The following is a 22,325-nucleotide window of genomic DNA, read 5'->3' on the forward strand; positions in this document are numbered from 1 at the left end:
GTTCTTGGGAAACGTGAACCTGTCAGCCCAGCTGTGGAAAGACAGCTGGTGGATGGAGCTGGAGGGTGGGGGAGCTACCGTCTCCGAGGACATTCCATGACAAACCCACCCAAGCGCAAGACATTGTTTCAAGATTTTATTGTATAAATTCGTTTAATTTTAACGGGACATCTTTTGGGTAGGCGATACATTATACGAACCTTCAGTCTGCCGTGAAACTAATGCTGCTGTTTTCATTTTCGCTAGCATCTGGCTAACTGGATACCTGCTAACAACAAACGCCAACAAACAACAAAAGTAGAATGTCTGCGTTGTTTCGTTTTACTTGCTGAATAATCTGTAGTGTCTTAAGATGTCAGAGTGATGACAAAATATTTTAGATGCCTTATTTTAAATATTCCTCTGTAATACATTTGTTAGTGTTATATTTGACTGAGCAACCTGCTCGACGTCAAGGCCTCATATGGAAGCAGGGAGCTTGCGTGAGAATCCACCGGGTTCTAGAGTGACTGAGTCGGCAGACTGGAGAGAGGAGACCCCGGGTGAGGAGGCAGAAGAAAGGGACGAAGACCTGAAAGAAAGGGGTGGAGATGGGGGGAACGAGAAAAATGGCGAGGAAGTGGAGGGTGACTGTGCGGTTAGTGGTGCTCCTGAAAAAGAGAGGTCTATGGAGGAGGAAACGGAGAAGTACGAGGAAGAACTGGATCCAAGAATCCAGGTAAGATAACTAAAGTCTAGCAAACGTTATCTAGTTAATTTAACGTTAAGCTTTCCAACAAAGTAAAATCACCAGTAATACAAGTTTGTAATCATACAAAATTCCTTTGGTTTAAAGTTACAGTATTAAAAGTGACTCATTTAAATGTGACAACCACCCAGTGGTTTTCGCAATGATGATCGCTAACGTTACTGTCGTGAGGTGTTAAAATGTTTGTAACACTGGTGGGCCTTCTCAACCGCTGCAGGAAGAGCTGGAGCATCTAAACCAGGCCAGTGATGAGATTAATCGACTGGAGCTGCAACTGGATGTGAGTAAAGTAGTGGAGTTAATTAGAACAGAGATGTCAAGCGGGGTTACTTGAGGTTTTTCTATACTCCAGTCTGATTTGTAGGCCTATTTTATTAGTGGTGTCAAATGAGGTCAGGTTGAAGATGTCTACTGGGTTTAGTACTTAGTGTTAGGAGGAAAATACAGGGGTGTTGGAGAGAAATAACATCATAATAATGGTTCATCTGTATGCTAGAAATGAATGTTGTCATGTTGTTAAAGCTGCTGCAAAATGAGGGGTAATTCCTGCAGAATTTACCGTTCTGAGAGAGTTTGTTAGAATGGATCTTTTCACTCCTTTTTGTTTAGTTTTCTCTGTCTGTACGACCACCTTCATCTAGCCTATGTGGTTTGTTCATTCAATCAGGAAGCACGATCCAGCTACAGACGGATCCTGACAGACTCGGCTCGGAAGCTCAATGCTCAGGGCTCACAGCTGGGGACCTGTATCGAGAAGGCCAGGCCATACTATGAGGCTCGCAGGCTTGCTAAAGAGGTGCGTGCGTGCGTCTCCTCAGTGTATTCATGCCCATGTTTGTAATCACACTCCCTGTGTTTCCTCATCACTCAGTAAGGCATGCCACCCAACCATCCATTTTACATTTTCTCTCTCATGTATGTGAGTATACAGTAATGTACAAACACAGTTAATGGCAAATGGGTTTTAATCTGTTATTTTATATGTATTATGCCACTGTGATTGATGGTTGTGTCTTAAGGTTAACTGTGCCTGACCATGCTGTGCCTGGCAGTGTAGTGATTGGTTGTATAGTGATTGGTTATGAATGGTCCTCAGGCACAGCAGGAGACCCAGAAGGCGGCTCTGCGTTATGAGCGGGCTGTCTCGATGCACACAGCGGCACGAGAGATGGTGTATGTGGCAGAGCAGGGTCTCTTAGCCGATAAAAACACCCTGGATCCCACCTGGCAGGAGATGCTCAATCATGCTACTTCCAAGGTACACACACACACAAACACAGACACACACACAGGCTTCCCCAGTCAACTAATAGAGAATCAGCTCACTCCACTGAAAAGTTAAACCTGTACTGGACGCAGCTCATGGAATATGAAAGAGGAAGAAGAATTGCTATTTTAAAGTTTGTGTCAGTTTTATAAAAAAAAAATGTGAGTCTACTTCACACATGATATAGTGTATCTAGCTTAGTGTCTCTTCTAGGTAACTAAGATTAGATAAGAAACTATTATTAGGTTGTTGCTAATTCATGAAAAACTTGTTCTACCACTCTGTTGGTATTGGTTGAACACAATGTTATAAAAAATGACGTTAGTCCGCACACTGAAAACTCCTCCTTTATAAAAAGATTTTAATCACCACGTGACGTTTCGGGCTGAATGCCCTTCTTCAGACATGAAGACAAGGCACATATATACATACACCAATCAAAAAGTCCCCTGACAAATCACTTGTTACAGGTTATTATCTTAAAGTGCAAAGTGTCCATTAAAGTGCAAAGTATCCATTAAAGTGCAAGTGCAGACAGTCACATGACAATACTGTGTACTGTACATAGTGCCCCAGACAATCTTAAAGTGGTGATAAAATACAGGCACAGTTAAGCAAAAAAGCCACAGCTTATATCACAGTAACATGACCTAGCTTAAGAAGTCACAGTAACATGGCCTATCTTAACAGAGTAATGATGAAATACAAGCCCAGAAGAGCAAAAATAAGCGAACAGGCCACAGCTTATACATCACAGTGATGTGACCTAGCTTAGGAAATCACAGTAACATGGCCTACCTTGAGAGAGCAATGATCTGATACAGTTAGACCCAATCAGTGACATACAAACAATAAAGTACAGAGAGCCTCTGATAAATATAAGGCCTAGTTGAGCCTACAAAAAAGGTCGCAGATCAAATTCCTCATTCATTCCTTTGGGGGATAGAGTGTCAAGCGTATATATCCAGAAGGCCTCCCTCTTTAGCAGTAGCGTATTGATGTCACCCCCCCTAGTGAGTGATTTGACTACTTCAATCCCCCAGTAGCAAAGTGTGGACAGATTGTGGGAGTTGAGGGTGAAATGAACTGCTACAGGGCTTTTGGAGTCATGATTTCTTATGTTGGATCTATGTTCAGATATTCTGATTTTCAATGGCCGAGTGGTCTTGCCAATATAGGCAAGACCACATGGACATTTGAGCATGTAAATGACATTCCGTGTGGTACAAGTGATAATGTCTTTGATAGCAAAAGACTTCCCTGTATGAGGATGGCTGAAACAGTTCATTTTGTGTGTGAAATTGCATTGTGTGCATCGGCCACATCTATAATTCCCAGGGGGCGCTGCTTGTAAGAAGTTGGTTGGAGTTACTGGTGGAAGGTAGGCCCTCACCAGAGAATTACGCAAGTTGGGTGGTCTTTTGAAAACTACCCGCGGGGCAGAAGTGAAAACTTTTAATCCTGGATCAGATTCAATGATATGCCAGGACCTATTGATGATGGATTTAATCTCTTTTCCAATGGGGGAATATTGCACAATACAGTTTACTTGAGGTCTTGTTTTTTGTACTCTGCTGCGTTGAAGACATTCTGCTTGAGAAACAGAATCAAAACGACTGTGTGTGTCTTTGATCCAGTCTAATTTGTATTGTCTCTGTGCAAACCGCTTCTCCAACTCCGCAGCTTGTGTCAGATAGTCCTCATCAGTGCTACAGATGCGGCGAATACGACTAAATTGAGAAATCGGAAGGGCCCTCTTAAGAGCAGTCGGGTGGAAAGACTGGCCGTGTAGAATCGAGTTTCTGTCTGTACTCTTCCTATACAAATTAGAGCCAAGTGTGGTACCATCTCTGTATATTAAAATATCCAAGAAATTCATTTTTTGTGTGCTGTGTTCCATGGTCGAAGTTGTTGGGTATTTGTGTTAATGAACTGATGAAATTGTCCTAGTTCAACTTCAGACCCTTTCCACACAAAGAATATGTCATATGTCCTCTTCCAATGTGAGATGTTATGCAAAAATGGATTACGTTGTTCGTTGAAGACTGTTTGGTGTTCAAAAAATCCACAGTAGAGGGAAGCAAAGCTGGGGGCCATTTTGGCACCCATACTTGTGCCCGATACCTGGAGGTAATAATCAGAACCAAAGAGAAAAAAATTAGATGTCAACACAATCTCAAGCAGGTCCAATATGCATTTTGTGCTAGGGGTGCAATCTATACATCGACTGAGAAAGTGTTCTGATGCCTGTAGGCCCCCCTCAAACAGTACATTGGTATACAATGATTCTATGTTCATGGTAACCAACTGACATGGCTCATCTGTTAATTCTATTGTTTTTATCAATTTGAGAAATTCCATGGAGTCTTTCACATAGGAAGGTAAGTGCTGTACTCTTCCTATACAAATTAGAGCCAAGTGGTCCACAAAAGCTGATATATTTTCTGTCAAAGATCCGATAGCTGTGACAATGGGTAGACCAGGCGGTACATCTGTGTACTTCTTATGAATCTTTGGTAAAGTATACAGAACAGGTGTGACTGGGGAGTTGACAGTCATAAAGTCAAATTCAGATTTTGAAATTTCCCCTGACCCAGGGAAGCCCTCTAGTTTATCCTGTGTGGGATTATGATTCAGCTGTCTGTAAAAGGTAGTATTGCTTAGTACTCTTTGGATTTCGCCATCATAAGCTGAGCGGTCCATTACAACTATATATTTGAATCACTAGACTCTTTTATCTTTTTTAAGCGCATCAAGTTCTGTTCTTTGCTCTTTGGTTAGGTTATTGGCCACTTTGTATTCCTTCTTTTTGTTAAGCAGGAGAGACACGTCTTTCTCCACCAGCCTGCAATAGGTGTCCAAAGAGGCATTTCTCTTACTGGGAGGAATAAAAGTACTTTTACCTCTGAATGGAGTCCGTGTTTTCACGGTAGCGACAGCTGAATTGTCCTCGACTCCTCCGGAAAGGCCTCTAGCGTCTTGAGTCCCCGTAGTTCGTATGGCTGTAATAGTACCATCAAAGTGGCAATACAAATTAGACTGGATCAAAGACGCACGCAGTCGTTTTGATTCTGTTTCTCAAGCAGAATGTCTTCAACGCAGCAGAGTACAAAAAACAAGACCTCAAGTGAACTGTATTGTGCAATATTCCCCCATTGGAAAAGAGATTCAATCCATCATAAATAGGTACTGGCATATCATTGAATCTGATCCAGGATTAAAAGTTTTCACTTCTGCCCCGCGGGTAGTTTTCAAAAGACCACCCAACTTGCGTAATTCTCTGGTGAGGGCCCACCTTCCACCAGTAACTCCAACCAACTTCTTACAAGCAGCGCCCCCTGGGAATTATAGATGTGGCCGATGCACACAATGCAATTTCACACACAAAAATATAGCTGCAAGCAGCAATGAGGGGGCCAAGCAGTTAAGCAGGAGTTGGGATTGGATTGGATTGTGCTGGACTGGACTTGACTGTGTTGTGTTAGATTGGATTGGATTGGATTGGACTTGATTGAATTGGACTGGACTGGATTCGAAGGTCACCGAATTTATTGTGTGTCCTCAAGATGTACTCTTAAGTCCACATACCAAGTTTGGTTTAAATTGGTGAAAGTGTTAATAATTATAGCACCCCTAGTGGTGAAAGTACACCAAATTAATTGTGCATCCTCAGGATGTAGTCCCAAGTCCACATACCAAGTTTGGTTGTGATGGGTGAAAGTGTTGCTAATCATACAGCCCCTAGTGGTCAAATGTCACCAAATTTATTGTGGGTCCTTAGGATGTGTTTACGACTCAATGTACCAAGTTTGGTGTCAATGCGAAAAAGTCTTCCTAATTATAGCACCCCTAGTGGTCAAAGTACACCAAATGTATTGTGTGTTCTCAGGATCGGGTCCCGAGTCCATATACCAAGTTTGGTTTCGATACGTAAAGGCATGGCTGAGATATGAGCTCATTTCCTGTATCTCTAGCGCCCCCCTAGTGGTCGAAGGTCACCAAATGTATTGTGTGTCCTCAGAATGGGATCCCAAGTCCATATACCAAGTTTGGTTTCTATATGTGAAAGCATTGCTGAGATATGACCCACTTCCTGTGATTATAGCGCCCCCCTAGTGGTCAAAAGACTCTAAATTTATTATGCGTCTTCAGGATGGGGTCTCAAGTCCATGTACAAAGTTTGGTTTCAATATGTGTAAGCATTGCTGAGATATGAGCCTATTTCCTGTTATTATAGCGCCACACAGTGGTTAAAATGTACCAAATGTCTTGAGCCTCCTCCTTATTGGGTCCTGAGCACATGTGGTAAGTTTAGTCTTGATACGAGAAAACCTTGCTGAGATATCACTTCACTTCCTGTTTGGCGGCTTTGCCGACCATTTTAATTGGCTGTTACGGGCGAACGGTTTTAGATTTGAAGACGAAAAGGGATAACTTTTTTGAGGCTTGGTCTAAAGATCATCTGCACCAAGTTTCGTGAAAATCGGACAAACTTTGTGACCTGTGAAAACGTTTAGGTGTTTTTGATTAAATCCAATATGGTGGCCGAATCAATTACGATGACATCACAATTTGGCTTGGGTCAGCCTATGGACCTCCAACAGCGTTAACAGACCCCACTAGTACATTTTAATTCCAAACACAACAGCAGCTACAGGCCAAAACGCATTTTTCCTAATTGCAGCGCCCCCTAGAGGTCAAAGGCCACCACCGTTTATAAAACATCCTCCTGATGGGGTCCGGAGTCCAGGTACTAAGATTAGTTATGATACATGAAATGGTTGCGGAAATATGAGCTCACTTCCTGTTTGGCGGCTTCGCCACAAATTTTGATTGTCTGTTACGAGAGAACAGTTTTAGTTCCGAAGACGAAAAGTGATAACTTTAGCTATAGCTTCGCTGCTTGGCCCCCAGTGAACTGTTTCAGCCATCCTCATACAGGGAAGTCTTGCTATCAAAGACATTATCACTTGTACCACACAGAATGTCATTTACATGCTCAAATGTCCATGTGGTCTTGCCTATATTGGCAAGACCACTCGGCCATTGAAAATCAGAATATCTGAACATGGATCCAACATAAGAAATCATGACTCCAAAAGCCCTGTAGCAGTTCATTTCACCCTCAACTCCCACAATCTGTCCACACTTTGCTACTGGGGGATCGAAGTAGTCAAATCACCCACTAGGGGGGGTGACATCAATACGCTACTACTAAAGAGGTAGGCCTTCTGGATATGCTTGACACTCTAGCCCCCAAAGGGCTGCGACCTTTTTTGTAGGCTCAACTAGGCCTAATATTTATCAGAGGCTCTCTGTACTTTATTGTTTGTATGTCACTGATTGGGTCTAACTGTATCAGATCATTGCTCTCTCAAGCTAGGCCATGTTACTGTGATTTCCTAAGCTAGGTCACATCACTGTGATGTATAAGCTGTGGCCTGTTCACTTGTTTATGCTCTTCTGGGCTTGTATTTCATCATTACTCTGTTAAGATAGGCCATGTTACTGTGACTTCTTAAGCTAGGTCATGTTACTGTGATATAAGCTGTGGCTTTTTTGCTTAACTGTGCCTGTATTTTATCACCACTTTAAGATTGTCTGGGGCACTATGTACAGTACACAGTATTGTCATGTGACTTTGTCTGCACTTGCACTTTAATGGATACTTTGCACTTTAATGGACACTTTGCACTTTAATAACCTGTAACAGGTGATTTGTCAGGTGACTTTTTGATTGGTGTGTGTATGTATGTGCCTTGTCTTCTTGCTGTCTTCATGTCTGAAGAAGGGCATTCAGCCCGAAACGTCACATGTGGTGATTAAAATCTTTTTTATAAAGAAGGAGTTTTCAGTGTGCGGACTAACGTCATTTTTTATTTCTGAAGTATTCGGGTCCAGCACCTGTTTGAATCTGGATGTGCGCGTTCTTTTTTTTTGTTGTATTTTTTGAACACAATGTTATCACAGATTGAAAGATGCGTTTGTTCTCACAGGGTTGTTTTCTGCAACCAACTCCAAAAAAGCTACATATTTTGAAACAACCTACAGACGATAGGATTACAGGCCTATACAGACAAATTGTGGTTTTTGAATGTGTTTTTGCCACAAATGACGAAACCTTTTTAGGGTGTTTTTCTTTGACTTTGTATTAGATGAAATTTGTCATGTCTACCACATTTTATGTAGAAGGAAGCAACAAAAATAGAAATGATTGGAGAGTGAATGGTTCAAGTCAGGATGCCCTACTTCCCCAAGGCAACAATTAACTGCGCACAGTTATAGAGCACAACAGTATTCAACTGTAGCCTATGTCTAAACTTGTTGTGTCTAGAATTGTGATGCTGTATTTGTTTTAATACAACTTAGAAAAATTCATATAGGGCCTTTTAAGATGTTTACTCGTTCCCAATTATTAGAAAAATTCATATAGGGCCTTTTAAGATGTTTACTCGTTCCCAATTATTTTTTTTAATCTACGGTATCCTGGGGAGGAATTGTATGTGATTAGTTTAGCTGGAGTCTCTAGTCCTCTGAGGGGCTGTGTGTGCAGTGGTGGGAGGGAAGTTTCCGATGAGCGGCGATGTTTCCAGTGCTGTGCTCAGCGGTTTCTATGGCGCTGGCAGGTGAACGAGGCAGAGGAGGAGCGCCTGCGGAGCGAGCGCGAGCATCAGCGCGTCACACAGCTGTGTCAGGAGGCCGAGGCCCGCGTGCAGACGCTCCAGAAGGCCCTGAAGAGGGTCATCGTCAAGTCCAAACCCTACTTTGAGCTCAAGGCCCAGTTCAACCACATCCTAGAGGTAAGACACACACACACACACACACACACACACACACACACACACACACACACACACACACACACACACACACACTTATGGCCTAACTGTATTTTATGTAGTCTTAACTGCATATTGAAGATAAGAAAATGTGGTCAAAGTATGATGTTGGACAAGTGATGTTTACAAAAGTAACAAAAAAAAATAGTTTGGTACCTTTGTGTTTCCATTGTTGAAGCACATACATTTTGTTGAAAGGTTTGCCTAATAAACTGTTATCATGTCTAAGCTTGTCTAAGCATAGAGAATCTGAATACTCATGCATACATATTTACTATTTTGCAATTTTTCATATCAGTTGGGTGTTTAGTAAGGTAAGTCACCCTCTACTGTTTTCTGGCATGTTGACTTTTAAAAGCATTGCCAGCTGGTTAAACAGCAGATCACTAATAATTACAACCAAGGGATGGTGTACATTTTTGTCCAGGAATCAGACGGACATGCCCCTCTGATTGGTCAGAATACATGAGCTTAAACAGTACACATCAAAATGTAGAAATGCAGATTTTTTTTTTTTTTTATGAATATTATATTTAGTATAGTATAAGTATATATATACTCTTTTGATCCCGTCAGGGAAATTTGGTCTCTGCATTTAACCCAATCCGTGAATTAGTGAAACACAGCACACAGTGAGGTGAACACACTTATCCTGGCGCAGTGAGCTGCCTGCAACCACAGCAGCGCTCGGGGAGCAGTGAGGGGTTAGGTGCCTTGCTCAAGGGCACTTCAGCCGTGGCCCACCCTCCGGTTACAAGTCCAGAGTGCTAACCAGTGGGCCACGGCTGCCCAACAAAAAATATGGGACAAAATATTAATATGGCAATTATATCATATGGTTTATTTTTGCGATAAGTTATCAATATGCTGGCACCAAATATTGATATATTTACTAAGTTATTAAATTCATGCATAAACATATGCATAAACGTGTCTAAAACACTGAAATATGCATTTTAAAAAGGAAATCTGTGATTTCTTGAGAGCTATATTTTTGCTAATTTGAAAAAATATTTGTAGATTTTTAAGAGGCATTAAGCTAAAACTCTATGCACTTAGTACACTGTTTCAAATCCGTTGTGAAATGCAGTGAATAAATACGTAATTCCAGCTTTTTGCCTTTTTCTTCTTTATTTACACCGATATCGTGATGTATCGTAGGTGAATCTTTTGCAACGTAAAAGGCAAGTATTGCAGAATCGCTGAATTGTGATATTATCGCTATCATGGGCAAAGTATCGTGACTGTCGATTCGTGAGGCACTCTGCGTTTCCCAGCTGTAATACTGAGTGAGATTTTAGTGTAATAAAAGTTGCATTACGGTTCAGATCAGCAACAGTGACTAGCTTGTTGGAGATAAAACAGAAAACCAGGTCTCATAATTTAAAAACAATTGTGCTGTGTTAGAACATCTTCAGGTTGCAAATAAATATCCCATAGCTATAAGGCGTGCAAAATAAGGAAATAAAGAAGATGAATCCTATAATGAAAAGCATGGAGTTTTTAACATGTCTAACTTCACATTAAAACAATGTTTTGATCTTGAAATTGAGCCTCAAATCATTATTTACATTGTAGATTATTTTTGTGAATCTGCTTTGTGCTGCATCACAGAATGCTTAATCTAAATCTAAATGCTTATAGTGCATGATCATGTGAAGATTGCTCATTAACACTTTTGGTGTCTCGCAGTTTAGTTTGATGTGGTGCTCTTCCGTGTCACTGTAACTGATGTATTTGTCTGTCTGTCTGTGTGTGTGTGTGTTTGCCTGTGTACGGACACACTCTGTTTTAGGAGCACAAGTCCAAGGTGGTGCAGCTTGAGGAGCGTGTTGCCAAGGTCAAGACCCGCTACTCAGTCGCGCTGCGCAACCTGGAGCAGATCAGCGAGCAGATCCACGCCCAGAGGGGGCGCGTGCGCGCCGCCAGACAGAGCGTCCGCACCTGCCAGGGCCGCAGCTCTCCGGTCGGGGCCGAGTCGGAGAAGGAGGAGGTGGTCCAGGCGGGGGCGTACGGTGGCGTCGGCGCGGGGTTGACCAACAGCGAGTGGGCCGACTCGGAGAAGACCCGCCAGTGGGTGGAGCGTCACCGGGAGAGTGGGTGGGGCCAGCAGGAGAAGGCGGGCTCGGACTCCATGTCCGTCATCAGCCTGCAGACGATCGCGTCCGACCTGGAGAAGTGCGACAGCGTGGAGCACCTGGGAGAGATGAGCGACGTGGGCAGCCTGCTGGGGGAAGACCTGGAGAGAGAGAGAGCCATGATGGAGATGGAGAGGGAGAGGCACAGGGAGAGGGAGAGGGAGAAGGAGAGGGGGGCAGAGGAGAGGCCCGTGGCCAAGGAGGGAGGGCTGGGAGTGGAGAGGGGAGCCGTCGGAGCCGAAAGGCAGCAGAGTTTTGTCAAGCAACACCACAGGAGCGTAAGCCTGTAAGAACACACAGGCACACACAGAAACAAACACAAACACACACACACACACACACACACACACACACACTCATTCATTCAACACACCACAGGAGCAAGGATTCACACATCCCACACAAACAGATGTGTCAATACTACAACCAAACAAAATAAACATCCACTTACACAACTCATTTTGAAGAACTGTAGCCAGTATCTGCCACTTCCTAGTGGAGGAAGTGATTTTATCCTCAGCTCTCTGCTCAACGCTGCTCACTTGCATGCTGATGAACACACACACACTCGCCACATAAACCTTCATTTTTACCGTCAGGAACAAATCTGTGTGTGTGTGTGTGTGTTTTGAGTCAACACTATCTGTATGGACAGAGGTGCAGCATGATCTTATCTTATGAGATTCTCGTACACTCTTCACCGCTGGAACACACACACACACACACATGCCTGTTAGACGCCTATTAAAAACGCACTTTAAGATGTGAGGGGAATGTGAAGGCAGGCCCCTGAGGGATTCGAAGTCCTTCCTCTCCGAGCCAGTTTCATATTCCACACCAATATCAGTGTTTTGAGGAGGGTGGGGGGGTAAGGCACTGTGGAACACTGGAAGGTGGAAAAAGAATACAGCAGAAAGGTCAGGTTTCTCTAAAAGGTCGTCGCTGTGATCGTCCCATCATTGAAAACAGACACCATTGCGCATCCTGAAGCCGCTCATAATAATAGCAGCATCAAGCCCACCAATCCCACTAGTCCTCTCCCCTGTTCCAGTATCTTCTCACTGCAACACTCATGCAGCACTTTATGCTGGAAGATTGAAGGTGACTCTTGCGAGGCTTGTCTGATTTAAACACACGCCCAGGCGAACACTGACACACACACACACACACACGTATACACTTGGGCGTGTGTATTTTTTTGGCAGTGTGCATGATACTGACACAATTCTACTTGACTGGATGCTGTGCACACACACTTGTTTCATAAACACAAATACATAAACACACAGACGCACACACTCTCTATATCCGTAAGATGTCGATGATCAAAAGATCCGCCGGAGACAGATGATGTCATGGTTCTGCTGCCTACGCAGTAATCCCAGCAGTCCTGAATCATCTCGCAGGAGCCCGAGACTACTGACGTTAATGTGCTGTTTTTGGTTGGACGTGAGAGCGTTCTTTGATTTATTTATTTTTTTTGTCTGTGTGTGTCTGTTCTTTCTTCTGTGTACTCTGCTGGAGTCAGAGAGGAGACGATCTTGTCGTTGTCGTGGACACCAGATGTTTTACAGTCTAGGAGGCACGAGCTGGACCCTCTTATCCCCCTTTTTATCCTGACTTTGTCCGTGTCATTGCTCTCTTCGTTTACTCTCTGGTCATCTCTCTATACCACCCCCCCCTTCACTCCATCCTCATTACCAACCAATAACCAATTGTTCTTCTCTTCCTCGAGTGCCACAGTGACTCTGGCCTGAGGTTAATGGTCTAGTTATGGCTAGCTTGGGATGGCTGTCGTACCACAAGTCTTATTAACTGATGAAATACCATAGTACACACTCTCTTTCTCGCGGCAGTGATTATCTCGACTTTGACGCTTTTGACAGAGCCGCTTGTTAGGGTCACTGACCGCTGTGACTGTCTTTAGATCAGCGGTTTGGCTGTCTTAGACCCGCTGGAGAAGTGGCCCTTTAATTCCTGATGCGGGATTAGTCTTATCCTTGCACCTCATGTCTTCCCATCTGCTTCAGTGGCTCCTTGTGTCTGTGCACCCTGCTGCCCTTTTCTGACTGTCTGCATCATCAACCCCCCTCGCCTCTCGCCTACTCTGCCCTGATCCCAGTAGCCCTCTCACACGGCACACATCCTAGCAACCCCCCTACTGTCCATATTACTAACCGCCTCACACTCGACAGCCCCCCGTTGTGCATTCTGCTTGCCTCTGTCCTTGTGTTCTGTACATACGCCCCTGCTGTACAGACCTGTTTGTGTGTTGGCCGTGCAGGTGATGTATTATAAATGCTGAACAATGTTGACTGACCGGTAACTTATTAAGGATGTAATTTATTGAATAACAGATGATTAAAACTTTTATTGAACAACCCCACTTTGGCCTCATGGGTTATTTTTTTTTCCACACTGTAATAAGGAAAAACTACCAGGCAGGTTACCCAGAACGATGGTTAATGGAGCAAGGCTTGTAACGATCTGTAGGGAAATGCTCAAGACTTTGTCGCACAAACTTCTTATATGAGGGCAATGAACACGCCTACGTACACAAACACACACACACGCACAAACAAAACGGTAGCAAATAATGGCGACTAAGCACCGTGGGTGTAAGGAGCAGTGATGGAACATCAGGGTAGAGATTACGATAGCAATTTCAGCCAGAGAGGAGTGGGTCAGGGGCCGGGTCGGGGTGCTGGCAGATGGGGAAAAGGGTGATGGATGAAGTCTTTTTCGGAGAACCAGGCTGGAAGAGGTGAGAGATATGCTGCTCAGCAACGGCAAGTGAGAGACAGATTCAATTAGGAGGGACAGAGAGGTTGGCGAGAGCAGGTAAAGACTATCGGACTGGTCATCGGTGAAAAGAAGGCGAGGACAGGGAGACTTCCAAGCTGGCCTCAGCCATTTAAATAAAGATATAGACCTCAGTGTAAGACAGAAGGGGGGTGGTAGGGGCGACAGTATAAGAGAGACCAGGAGATGATTGAGGGCAGAGAGAATGGGTGGAGAGAAAAGGATTCATGAGCAGCAGCAGAATTGAACAATGGGGCTAAGGAGAGTAAGTGTTGATAGACAGTGATTACATCCAAGGCCCGTGATGGGGAGTTAATAAAAGAGGGAGGGAGAGGAGCATGACAGCCAGACTGAACAGAGAGATGGAGGGACTATGGGCTTTTGTTTAGTTGTGCACTGCAGTTTTCCACCTCGAATAGTGACTTCTTGCTGTGTGATAATCGTATGTTCTGTGGAAGGTGTAAAGGAAAGAGACAGAGATGGACGAAATTAGTGGACAAGGTGTAACAGAAGACGGACGAAATAAGTAGATATGTTTAGTGTGCTGCCACATGCCCGGTCTATGCTTCTGAACACACACACTGTCCAAGGGCTCGGCGGTGGTCCTCTCATCCTGTTCTCTGTGCAGCAGGGCCCCTCCTATGACTGCGGCGTGCCGTGAGCAGCGCTGACAGCCCAGGCCTGTTTTGGTGATTGATGTGAGTGAATATGCAGCAGAGCAGGGAAATGGGGATAAACCAGATTACCCAGCGGGTTCCAGACAACATGAGAGGAGAGGAGAGTGCAGAGGAGAGCGCTGTTGAGGTAACGTCAAGAATTTTTATTTTTTCTTGTTTGAGTAATCTAAGGACAACTGCGTATTAGCATATGATTTTTCCTATCATCAAAGAGATTCATTTAATAGTTGTAGTTACTGTGCATATATGCACATTTTTGGACAAGTAGACCTACATGACAGTGAAACATGAAGTCTAATAACAATAACACATCATGACTGCCAGATAAAAAGGCTAATGCAAAAAGAAATAGATTTACAACCAATATGACAGGTAGAGGTATAGATAGGTAGTCATCATAACATCTACAGGTGTCCATTGTAACAATTGAAACACTGACAACGATACTAATGACCCCAGGCCAGACAGGCAGTCAGGCAGTCAGCCGGTCCAAACTGCTTCAGGCACGCTTGGCCAGCTCCAGCAAAGCTGACAGCTCAAGTGTCATGAACCTGCTGTTAGATCTGTTGTTCGGCACCACACGGATTGAGATATCAGTACCAGCTGAGAGGGAGTATTCATCCAGTGAGTGTCATGAGAAGGATATCTGTTCAACTGTGCCACAGACCACACATGGCAAACAACCTGACACAATTACTTATAAATACAGATGAAAAGCTGTCTTATCTACTCGCACCCACACACTTGCTCATACAGTACACACACAACTGAGTACACAAGCCCTCTCCCACAGGGCAGAAGATATTTGTCAAAACAGTCATCCGTATGGATGTAGAGCTGGGAAATCCCACATATTTTTCTGAAAATATCTGAAAATGTAGCAGTGTAATATTCAGTGCATGCATTCATGTACTGCAAAAAAATAAATGTTGTTCCGAATATAGGCCTACTTACACATATATTATGTATCACCTGTAATTCTTTCTCAATCCAAAATATGTTCAAAAATATGATCATGACATTTCTACGCAGAAGTAATCTCTACCTGTCATCTGATTATTCTTGAGGAATGTTAACTGTCACCATTTATGGAAATGGCTGGAAGTTTTCAACTTGAACATGACAAATGTCTGCAGAGTCAGATTGGATCTCCAGGGGTCCTTGCAGGCCCTGTGACTTGCACACTATTTCCCCAGAAAATGATCTTGCCTTCAGGGAAAATAGGCTAGGCCTGCTACATATTTTTCATTTGCAAGAATGGTGGCTGTTGCATATTATGGCTATGATGGGCAAATATGGGTATTATTTGTCATTAAAAAAAAAGAAACTGACATGAGTATGGTGATGTAATAGGCCTACTTGATGGATTGTACTTTAGTACTTTCATTGTGTGGCTGTATTTATTTTATAATCCCTTCTATGGGCCGTTTGCTCATCTAATTGAAGGGTTGATTTTCAAATATTCATTTCCTTGTGGCTGTCAACCTCTGTGAGATGTATCCATTCATTTCCATGCGCAGTGGCTCACTCCCCTGCCTTTGGCCTGAACTCCGTTTCAGCCAGCATGACTCATCCACTCGCTTCCCCTGCAAAGCCTGCAGTGATGGGATTCTGTGTGCCGCTTACCATGGATGGCTTTTGCACGCAAACCGCTGAAATAATGAATAATAAAAGGGATAATCCCGCAGTGACAACAGAAGTCCGGCAGCGCTGATCCTTGTCTCCCCTCTAATGGAATTTCAACGAGAAGCGACAACAGCGTCAGGTCGCAGCAGAAATAAGTATATTAGGCTACACTCGAAGCGTGAGTACATACATCAACCTGACAACACACAAGAGAGGAGAAAAGAGAAAAAAACTGGTTTCCATTGGTTGCGCTCAGAAAGCCATCCGCGCGGCAGAGGGGTGGGCGGGGGGTGGTGGTCTGTACTATTTATCTAGGATATGCGCGCACCATCTGTCTCTCCGGCAGCCAATCAGCACTCTAATTCCCACCATTCTCTCGTCGCCGTCCTCGTGGATTGTATCGTAAGCGAGACCAGGCTACTGCAGATGAGAGCGAGCGCGGGCGAGAGCGCTGTGGAAGAGTTAACGTTGCGTCTCGCCCCTGTGACGTCGTGAGTGAGTGAGGGACTGATGGGAGAGCTAGAAGGAAGGGAAAGGGAGGTGTACCGTTTGTCGTTGTCGTCGTCCGTCTGTAGATGCTGTGTATTTTCTAATCTTATCATTATCTGACAACATTTATGTTGCATTTTCCTATGCTTCAGGATTCAAAAATATAGCACAAGTGAACTGCACGAATTATTAGCATAAAGCACAGTAGGCTATTATCAAAGCACCGCTACCGAGAGTTGTTATTTATTTTTCGTTGCTAGTCGTAGCCATTGGGAAACGGGATTTTCATGGGCGTTTGGAGTGTGTGAGTATAATCGTGAGCTGTTGGTAGAATGTGTGTTTTAGGCTTTTTACTGACAGCGCGTGAACATTTCCGATGAAATGCAACTTTTCGTTTCCTTTTTTTTTTCCCCTGTGAGCTCCATGTTATAAATGTGATGCCAGTGATTTTCGATCGAGCAATACATTGACCCAGGCACAACTGTATTCTCAGCATATAAAAATTGCACAACTTTGTCTGTTCGACTGTAATCTTATGACTGTTATTGGCCTATTGAGTCGCGGTTTCGATTATAGCCTACGTTTGGTTTCCAGAACAATCTTTGATATTTATAAATAGGCACGCGACCATTATCACGCAATATTAATAATTTTATTACACATGAAGATTGTCGGAACTCGACATTAATAATCTCTGCAAGCAATTTAAAGAAAGATATTTGTTGTGGTCGCACGCACGCGAGTACACATTCACGTACACACATACACCAGCCTCTCCACTGAAAAGGACCTCTACTGAGCGGCGTCCCGCGGAGAGCCCGAGCAGCGCGGTAAGTATGTGTGTGTGTGTGTGTGTGTGTGTGCGTGTGTGTGTTACCTGTCTGAAGTCCTGTTGTCCATCATCACTGGCTCTCTCATGCTCTCAGTGTGTGTGAGTGCAACTCTGTGTGCTCTGGTGGGCTCGTGCTGCGTGTGTGAGTGTAGCTCTGCGTGATGTGCCGCGCGCAAGCTGTGTGTGTGTTGGATGTGGACTAGGATGTTTCTGCACCTTAGCGTTCACACGCATCTGGTCCATGAATGGCATAGTCAGTTAGAGTCCGTGCTTTCCTGCCTTGGCACTCCTCCCGCCACAGGACAGCACTGTCATAGCCTATTGATCGATGAAGGGGCGATGGAAGAAGCATGTGAAATGTGCGACCGTGGGAGAGGATGTCATACCGCGCTACGCGGCCAGTCATGCTGGTCCTCATTAACAGATGTCAATGGTCACCACCCACCCAGCCTCATGCAAACATGCGAAGGCCCGTGGTGTGCAGAGGCTTTGGTGATAATACCCGGACCTGCTCTTAAATCTACCCGGGGAGTCCCTCATTGAGCCTGGAATCCCGCTATGATTCCATGTGCCCCTGTCCAGGGTGCTGAAACCGACAACATACTATAATGCCGGAAGAAACGGCAGAGAACCATCAGTGGCAAGTCAATCTGTGTATGAGAGACACATTATGTCCTTATGATTTTTCTTTTTTTTTTAGGTTATTGTGCTTTTATATTTTTTGGAAGTAGCTAGTATTTAAGGTATAGAGGTGTGTGTGTGAGGTATTTTTCTGTGTATAGTCTTAATATCATTGGAAGTTTAAGGATGCATGCACCTTTCTATCTATGCCATAGTTCTTTTTATGGAAATCAGACTCCATAGGTGTATGAGTATGATTTGTAGGTGATGGATGCGTGTATGTAGAAGTGAGTGTATGTGATGTATGCATGGATCGAGGTTGTTTGTGAAGTGTGTATGCGGTTTTGCAGGTGTAAATGTGGTTAATTAGCTTCTCTGAGGTGGTGCATCGTGTTTATTCATCAGCAAGCCACATCCCCAGGGAGAAAAGAGTGAGCTTAACGAACTCTCATAATTAGGGCAATCAGAAGTAACGGCTTTCCACTGAGTCTGTATGCTGTGCTGACTGTGCACTATATATGTGGCACTGATAAACACACAGACTCCCAAAGATAAAAACAAAAATTGAGAAAATGGTCTCATACAAACACCAGCAGCATTTCTGAAAGTAGTGTTCTCTGTGAGTGGTACAAGAGTGCTGTGCATGTGCCTGAGTGGTCACATGATCATAGTGTGTATGTGTGTTCATGTGACTGGCTGCATTATCTTGCCTGTGGGGCAGAGCTAGATACACAAGTGTATGTGTGCGTGTGTAAGAGTATGTACTAAATTTCTTTCAAGGAGTTCTGAATTATTAAGTTGGAAAATGAATGTGGAAATATTTGTGAGCGTAGAAGTAATCCATGTCCATTCTAAGAAATTACGTTGGTACCTTTCATTTTGTACTGATATAATATGGATGCTTGCAATCTTCAAGATAACACACACACGCACGCACACACAAAATGACAGATATCATCTACAAAACACACTGATAAACCAAAGTCCGGCACTTCCTCGTTTTCCTGAGTGATGTTTTGAAATCCCCAACCATTCAGAGTTTGTGTTGCCTGGGCAACCCCTTGGGCCATACTGCAGTATCTCTTGACAGGTTAATTGACTCTGCCTCCCCCTCCCCTCCCTTCCACTCCCCCCACCCATCTCCGTAGAGTGTGCATCCGACAGGGTCTTGTGTCTCGTTGCTCGGCAAAGCGGCGCTATGCTGACTGACAGGGCAGTGCCTCGGCCAGGTGATCACACTCGCGCTCGACAGGGGAACAGAGGGGCTGACTGACACGTGCGGGCAGGACGACATACTGGAGAATGTAGAACAGACAGTCCGACGCCTTCCCTGTCTCGCTGTCTGCCCCTCCATTGGTTTCCTCTTGTCATTTTGTCTTCACCATTTTACTGTCTCTCTCTGCCTCTCTCTCTTTCTCTTTATTTATTTTACTCTGTCTTCCTCTTGCTTTCTCTCTCTTTATTTCTTTGGCTCTGTCTCTCTCTCGCTCTGTCTTTTTCGCTCACACTGACATACTGAACTCCTGAGACCCACACTGGGAACCACCACTGCGAGAGGGCTCTGGTCCACTTCTCTTTCAAGTCATAGGCAGTACAGATCTCTTACTCTGTCTCTTCTCATCCTCAGTTCACCTGGCCTGAGAGGGATGTTCAAGTTCAATGTTTCGTGGGTACAGTCTCCAACTGACCTGACTGCAGACTAAACTGATTGGAGATACTATACAAGCAGATAAGGTGAATGTAATTGAAGTAGGGATGAATAACCAGAGAGAAGCTACCAGGGCCAGAGTTCTCAAGGGACAGCGTATGGGACAGTCATAAATAATTCAGTCCGAAATACGCTGCACTGCTTTAAGTCCTTGTCTGGGTTGATGCATTTTATAACCTATGCATGTCCCCTGTGCTACATATAGAATTGACAGCGCTGTCCTTGAGTTATGTGTTTTGTGTCAGTGTGTGTGTCTGACGAGGGCTTAACAGAACTTTGAGGAGTAAGGTGGACAGTAGAAGGCAGAAGGCAGCACTCATACCTGCTGGATAGAACAGCAAGTCCCGTAGGGATAATGGGAATAGTGGTTGGGGTGGAGCTCAGATTATTCAGCAATCTGAACGCTGAACGCTGGATTGTTATTCAGCAATCTGAACGCTGAACGCTGGATTGTTATTCAGCAATCTGAACGCTGGATTGTTATTCAGCAATCTGAACGCTGTTTTTTTTTTTTGCGGTTTTGTCAAGCCCATTTCTATTTCCATCTGCATTAATAATTTCTTCTCATTCTACTCGGGCTTCTGAGCTGTGCTGTATTGTTTTGGTTATGAGGAAAGGAAAGAAAAGGCCCGTCTTTGTTCTCTGTATGTGGTCAGCGTGAGCTGAACCAGAAACACATGGGATATTTAAGCATGAGTAACGATAAACAGGAATGATAGACCTTCAGCATGGTTCTGGACTGTTCTGTTTTTTTTCCTGTGTGTGTTTGTTTGTGTTTATCACTGGTCGTGTGTGTGTGTGTGTGTGTGTGTGTGTGTGTGTGTATGTGTGTATCTATAAAGGTGTGTGTGTGTGTGTTTTTGTGCTTGTGTGTGTGTGTGTATCTATAAAGGTGTGTGTGTGTGTGTGTGTGTTTTTGTGCTTGTGTGTGTGTTTGTGTCTCAGTGTGTATCTGTGTGTGTTCGTCTCTGTCTTTCTGTGGGTCTGTGTCTTATCGTTGCTGCGCAGAAAAGCCTTTTCCGCAATGCTGCCTCCGAATGCCAGACAGTAATAATCTTTGGTGTCTGTTAAAGTGGAATTCATATTTCAGCTTGTTGTTTAAGCAAGTGGGTGTGTGAGTGTTCTTCTGTGAACAGCGGGATGGCGTGTTTGGTGCCTGCGCTGATATTTTGGTGTCGAGCCGGTGTTTGGGGCTTAGCTGATTTTTCATGAGTTCAGTGTCGTGATGAGCGGGGTCTAGGCATGCTCAGAATGCTTGATTGGCAAGGCAACTGGCCAGGGTCCTGAATCGCTCCACAGACAAGACTGAGAAATAGGATTGGGATTTGGAAACCCCTGCAGACACCTTCCTTACTCCAGGCAGGAGGTGATACAGCAGGAGGGTGTGTGGGGTGTGTGTGTATGCTAAGTGAATGCTTAAGTAAGATATGTGGAGACAGATGTAAGCAGAATTAAATGTCCTAATGGAAAAAAGGGAAAAAAGCCTGGAAACTTATCCTCCCCCCCCCCCCCCCCCCCCCCCACACACACACACACACACATACACACATATACACATACACAAACATCCCCCCCCCCCCCCCCCCCCCACCCCACTGAGCTTTGGTTCTGATCCGTCAGTTGGTGTGTTTGGCGTCCGAGAGAGGTGTAGCGAGAGAGCTGGGGTTTGCTGCAGCCCTAAGGATGGGGGGGGGTCTCAGCACCGGCGTGACGGTCAGCTGACTTTGGTCCCCCTAATGTGTACCCCAGCCAGTGGGCACGGCCATGCCTGAGAAACACCGGGCAAAAGCATCCAGAGGAAAAGACCCGAGTGAAAAACGAGCGAATGAGGGCAGCCATCAGATGAGAGGAGGAGGATAAGCAGAGACATCAGGAGGAGGAGGAGGAGTGTGTGTGTGTGTGTGTGTGTGGGGGGGGGGGGGGGTTGGGTGGGGTGGCAGAAGACGAAGAACGGACAAGCAAATGGAGACATTTTGGAGAGACAGAGTAGCGGCAAACCAGTGCAGACATCAGCGGAAGACAGAGGAGGAAGGAATGAGTGCAGCAGGCCTCAGAGCAAGACAGAGTGGGAGTAAGTGAGTGCAGACATCGGTGCAAGATATGAGATGAATGAGTGGGAGACTAAGGAGGCAGAGGGGGGGGGGCAGAGGGAGTGAGATGGAGGATGGGAGAGAGAGAGGAAAAGAGATGAGTGTGTGTCTGTGTGTGTGTGTGTGTGTGTGTGTGTGTTGTTTGTGTGTGTGTGAGGACCTCAGGAGACCTTCTCCTGTAAGAGTTTTGTTCAGGAGTCATCAGTCCAAACATTAGACAAAGCAAAGCAGTTACTGAATTAGACACATTTCCTCAACTCGCACAACATTTTCTCAAGACTGAACAAAATTACAAAGTAAACTGTTGAGAGCTCAGGATTTGATGACAAAATCTAATTCTCCCCTCCAGTACATATTCTCAATTTAAAATGAATATATTACAGTGAATATATGGACAACGTGTAGCATACATCAATTCAGAACACAGAGGCAGGACAGTTTTCAGAACGTCCTGATGTTCTACTTTTGTTTTGCACTCCGCCATGGTA

The 22,325-nt window shown here is 44.5% G+C and overlaps 2 protein-coding genes across 2 annotated transcripts in view; both read left to right on the plus strand.

Annotated features, from left to right (window-relative positions):
* The first annotated feature begins 44 nt into the window (after positions 1-44).
* Positions 45-13,378, plus strand: sh3bp5lb (SH3-binding domain protein 5-like, b). Its single transcript, XM_042076035.1, has 7 exons — positions 45-178; positions 421-718; positions 966-1,028; positions 1,416-1,544; positions 1,845-2,006; positions 8,642-8,815; positions 10,650-13,378. The coding sequence occupies exons 2-7, from the start codon at positions 464-466 to the stop codon at positions 11,280-11,282; spliced, it is 1,416 nt and encodes a 471-aa protein (XP_041931969.1). The 5' UTR covers positions 45-178; positions 421-463; the 3' UTR covers positions 11,283-13,378.
* Positions 13,379-16,350: 2,972 nt separating this feature from the next.
* Positions 16,351-22,325, plus strand: part of gabbr1b (gamma-aminobutyric acid (GABA) B receptor, 1b) — a 93,675-nt gene continuing 87,700 nt past the window's right edge. The window contains exon 1 of the mRNA XM_042076023.1: positions 16,351-17,416. The gene's annotated coding sequence lies outside the window, so the exon portion shown is untranslated. The remainder of the gene's footprint in view (positions 17,417-22,325) is intronic.

This window comes from Alosa sapidissima, chromosome 21, assembly GCF_018492685.1.
Source record: "Alosa sapidissima isolate fAloSap1 chromosome 21, fAloSap1.pri, whole genome shotgun sequence".
Classification (NCBI taxonomy): Eukaryota; Metazoa; Chordata; class Actinopteri; order Clupeiformes; family Clupeidae; genus Alosa; species Alosa sapidissima.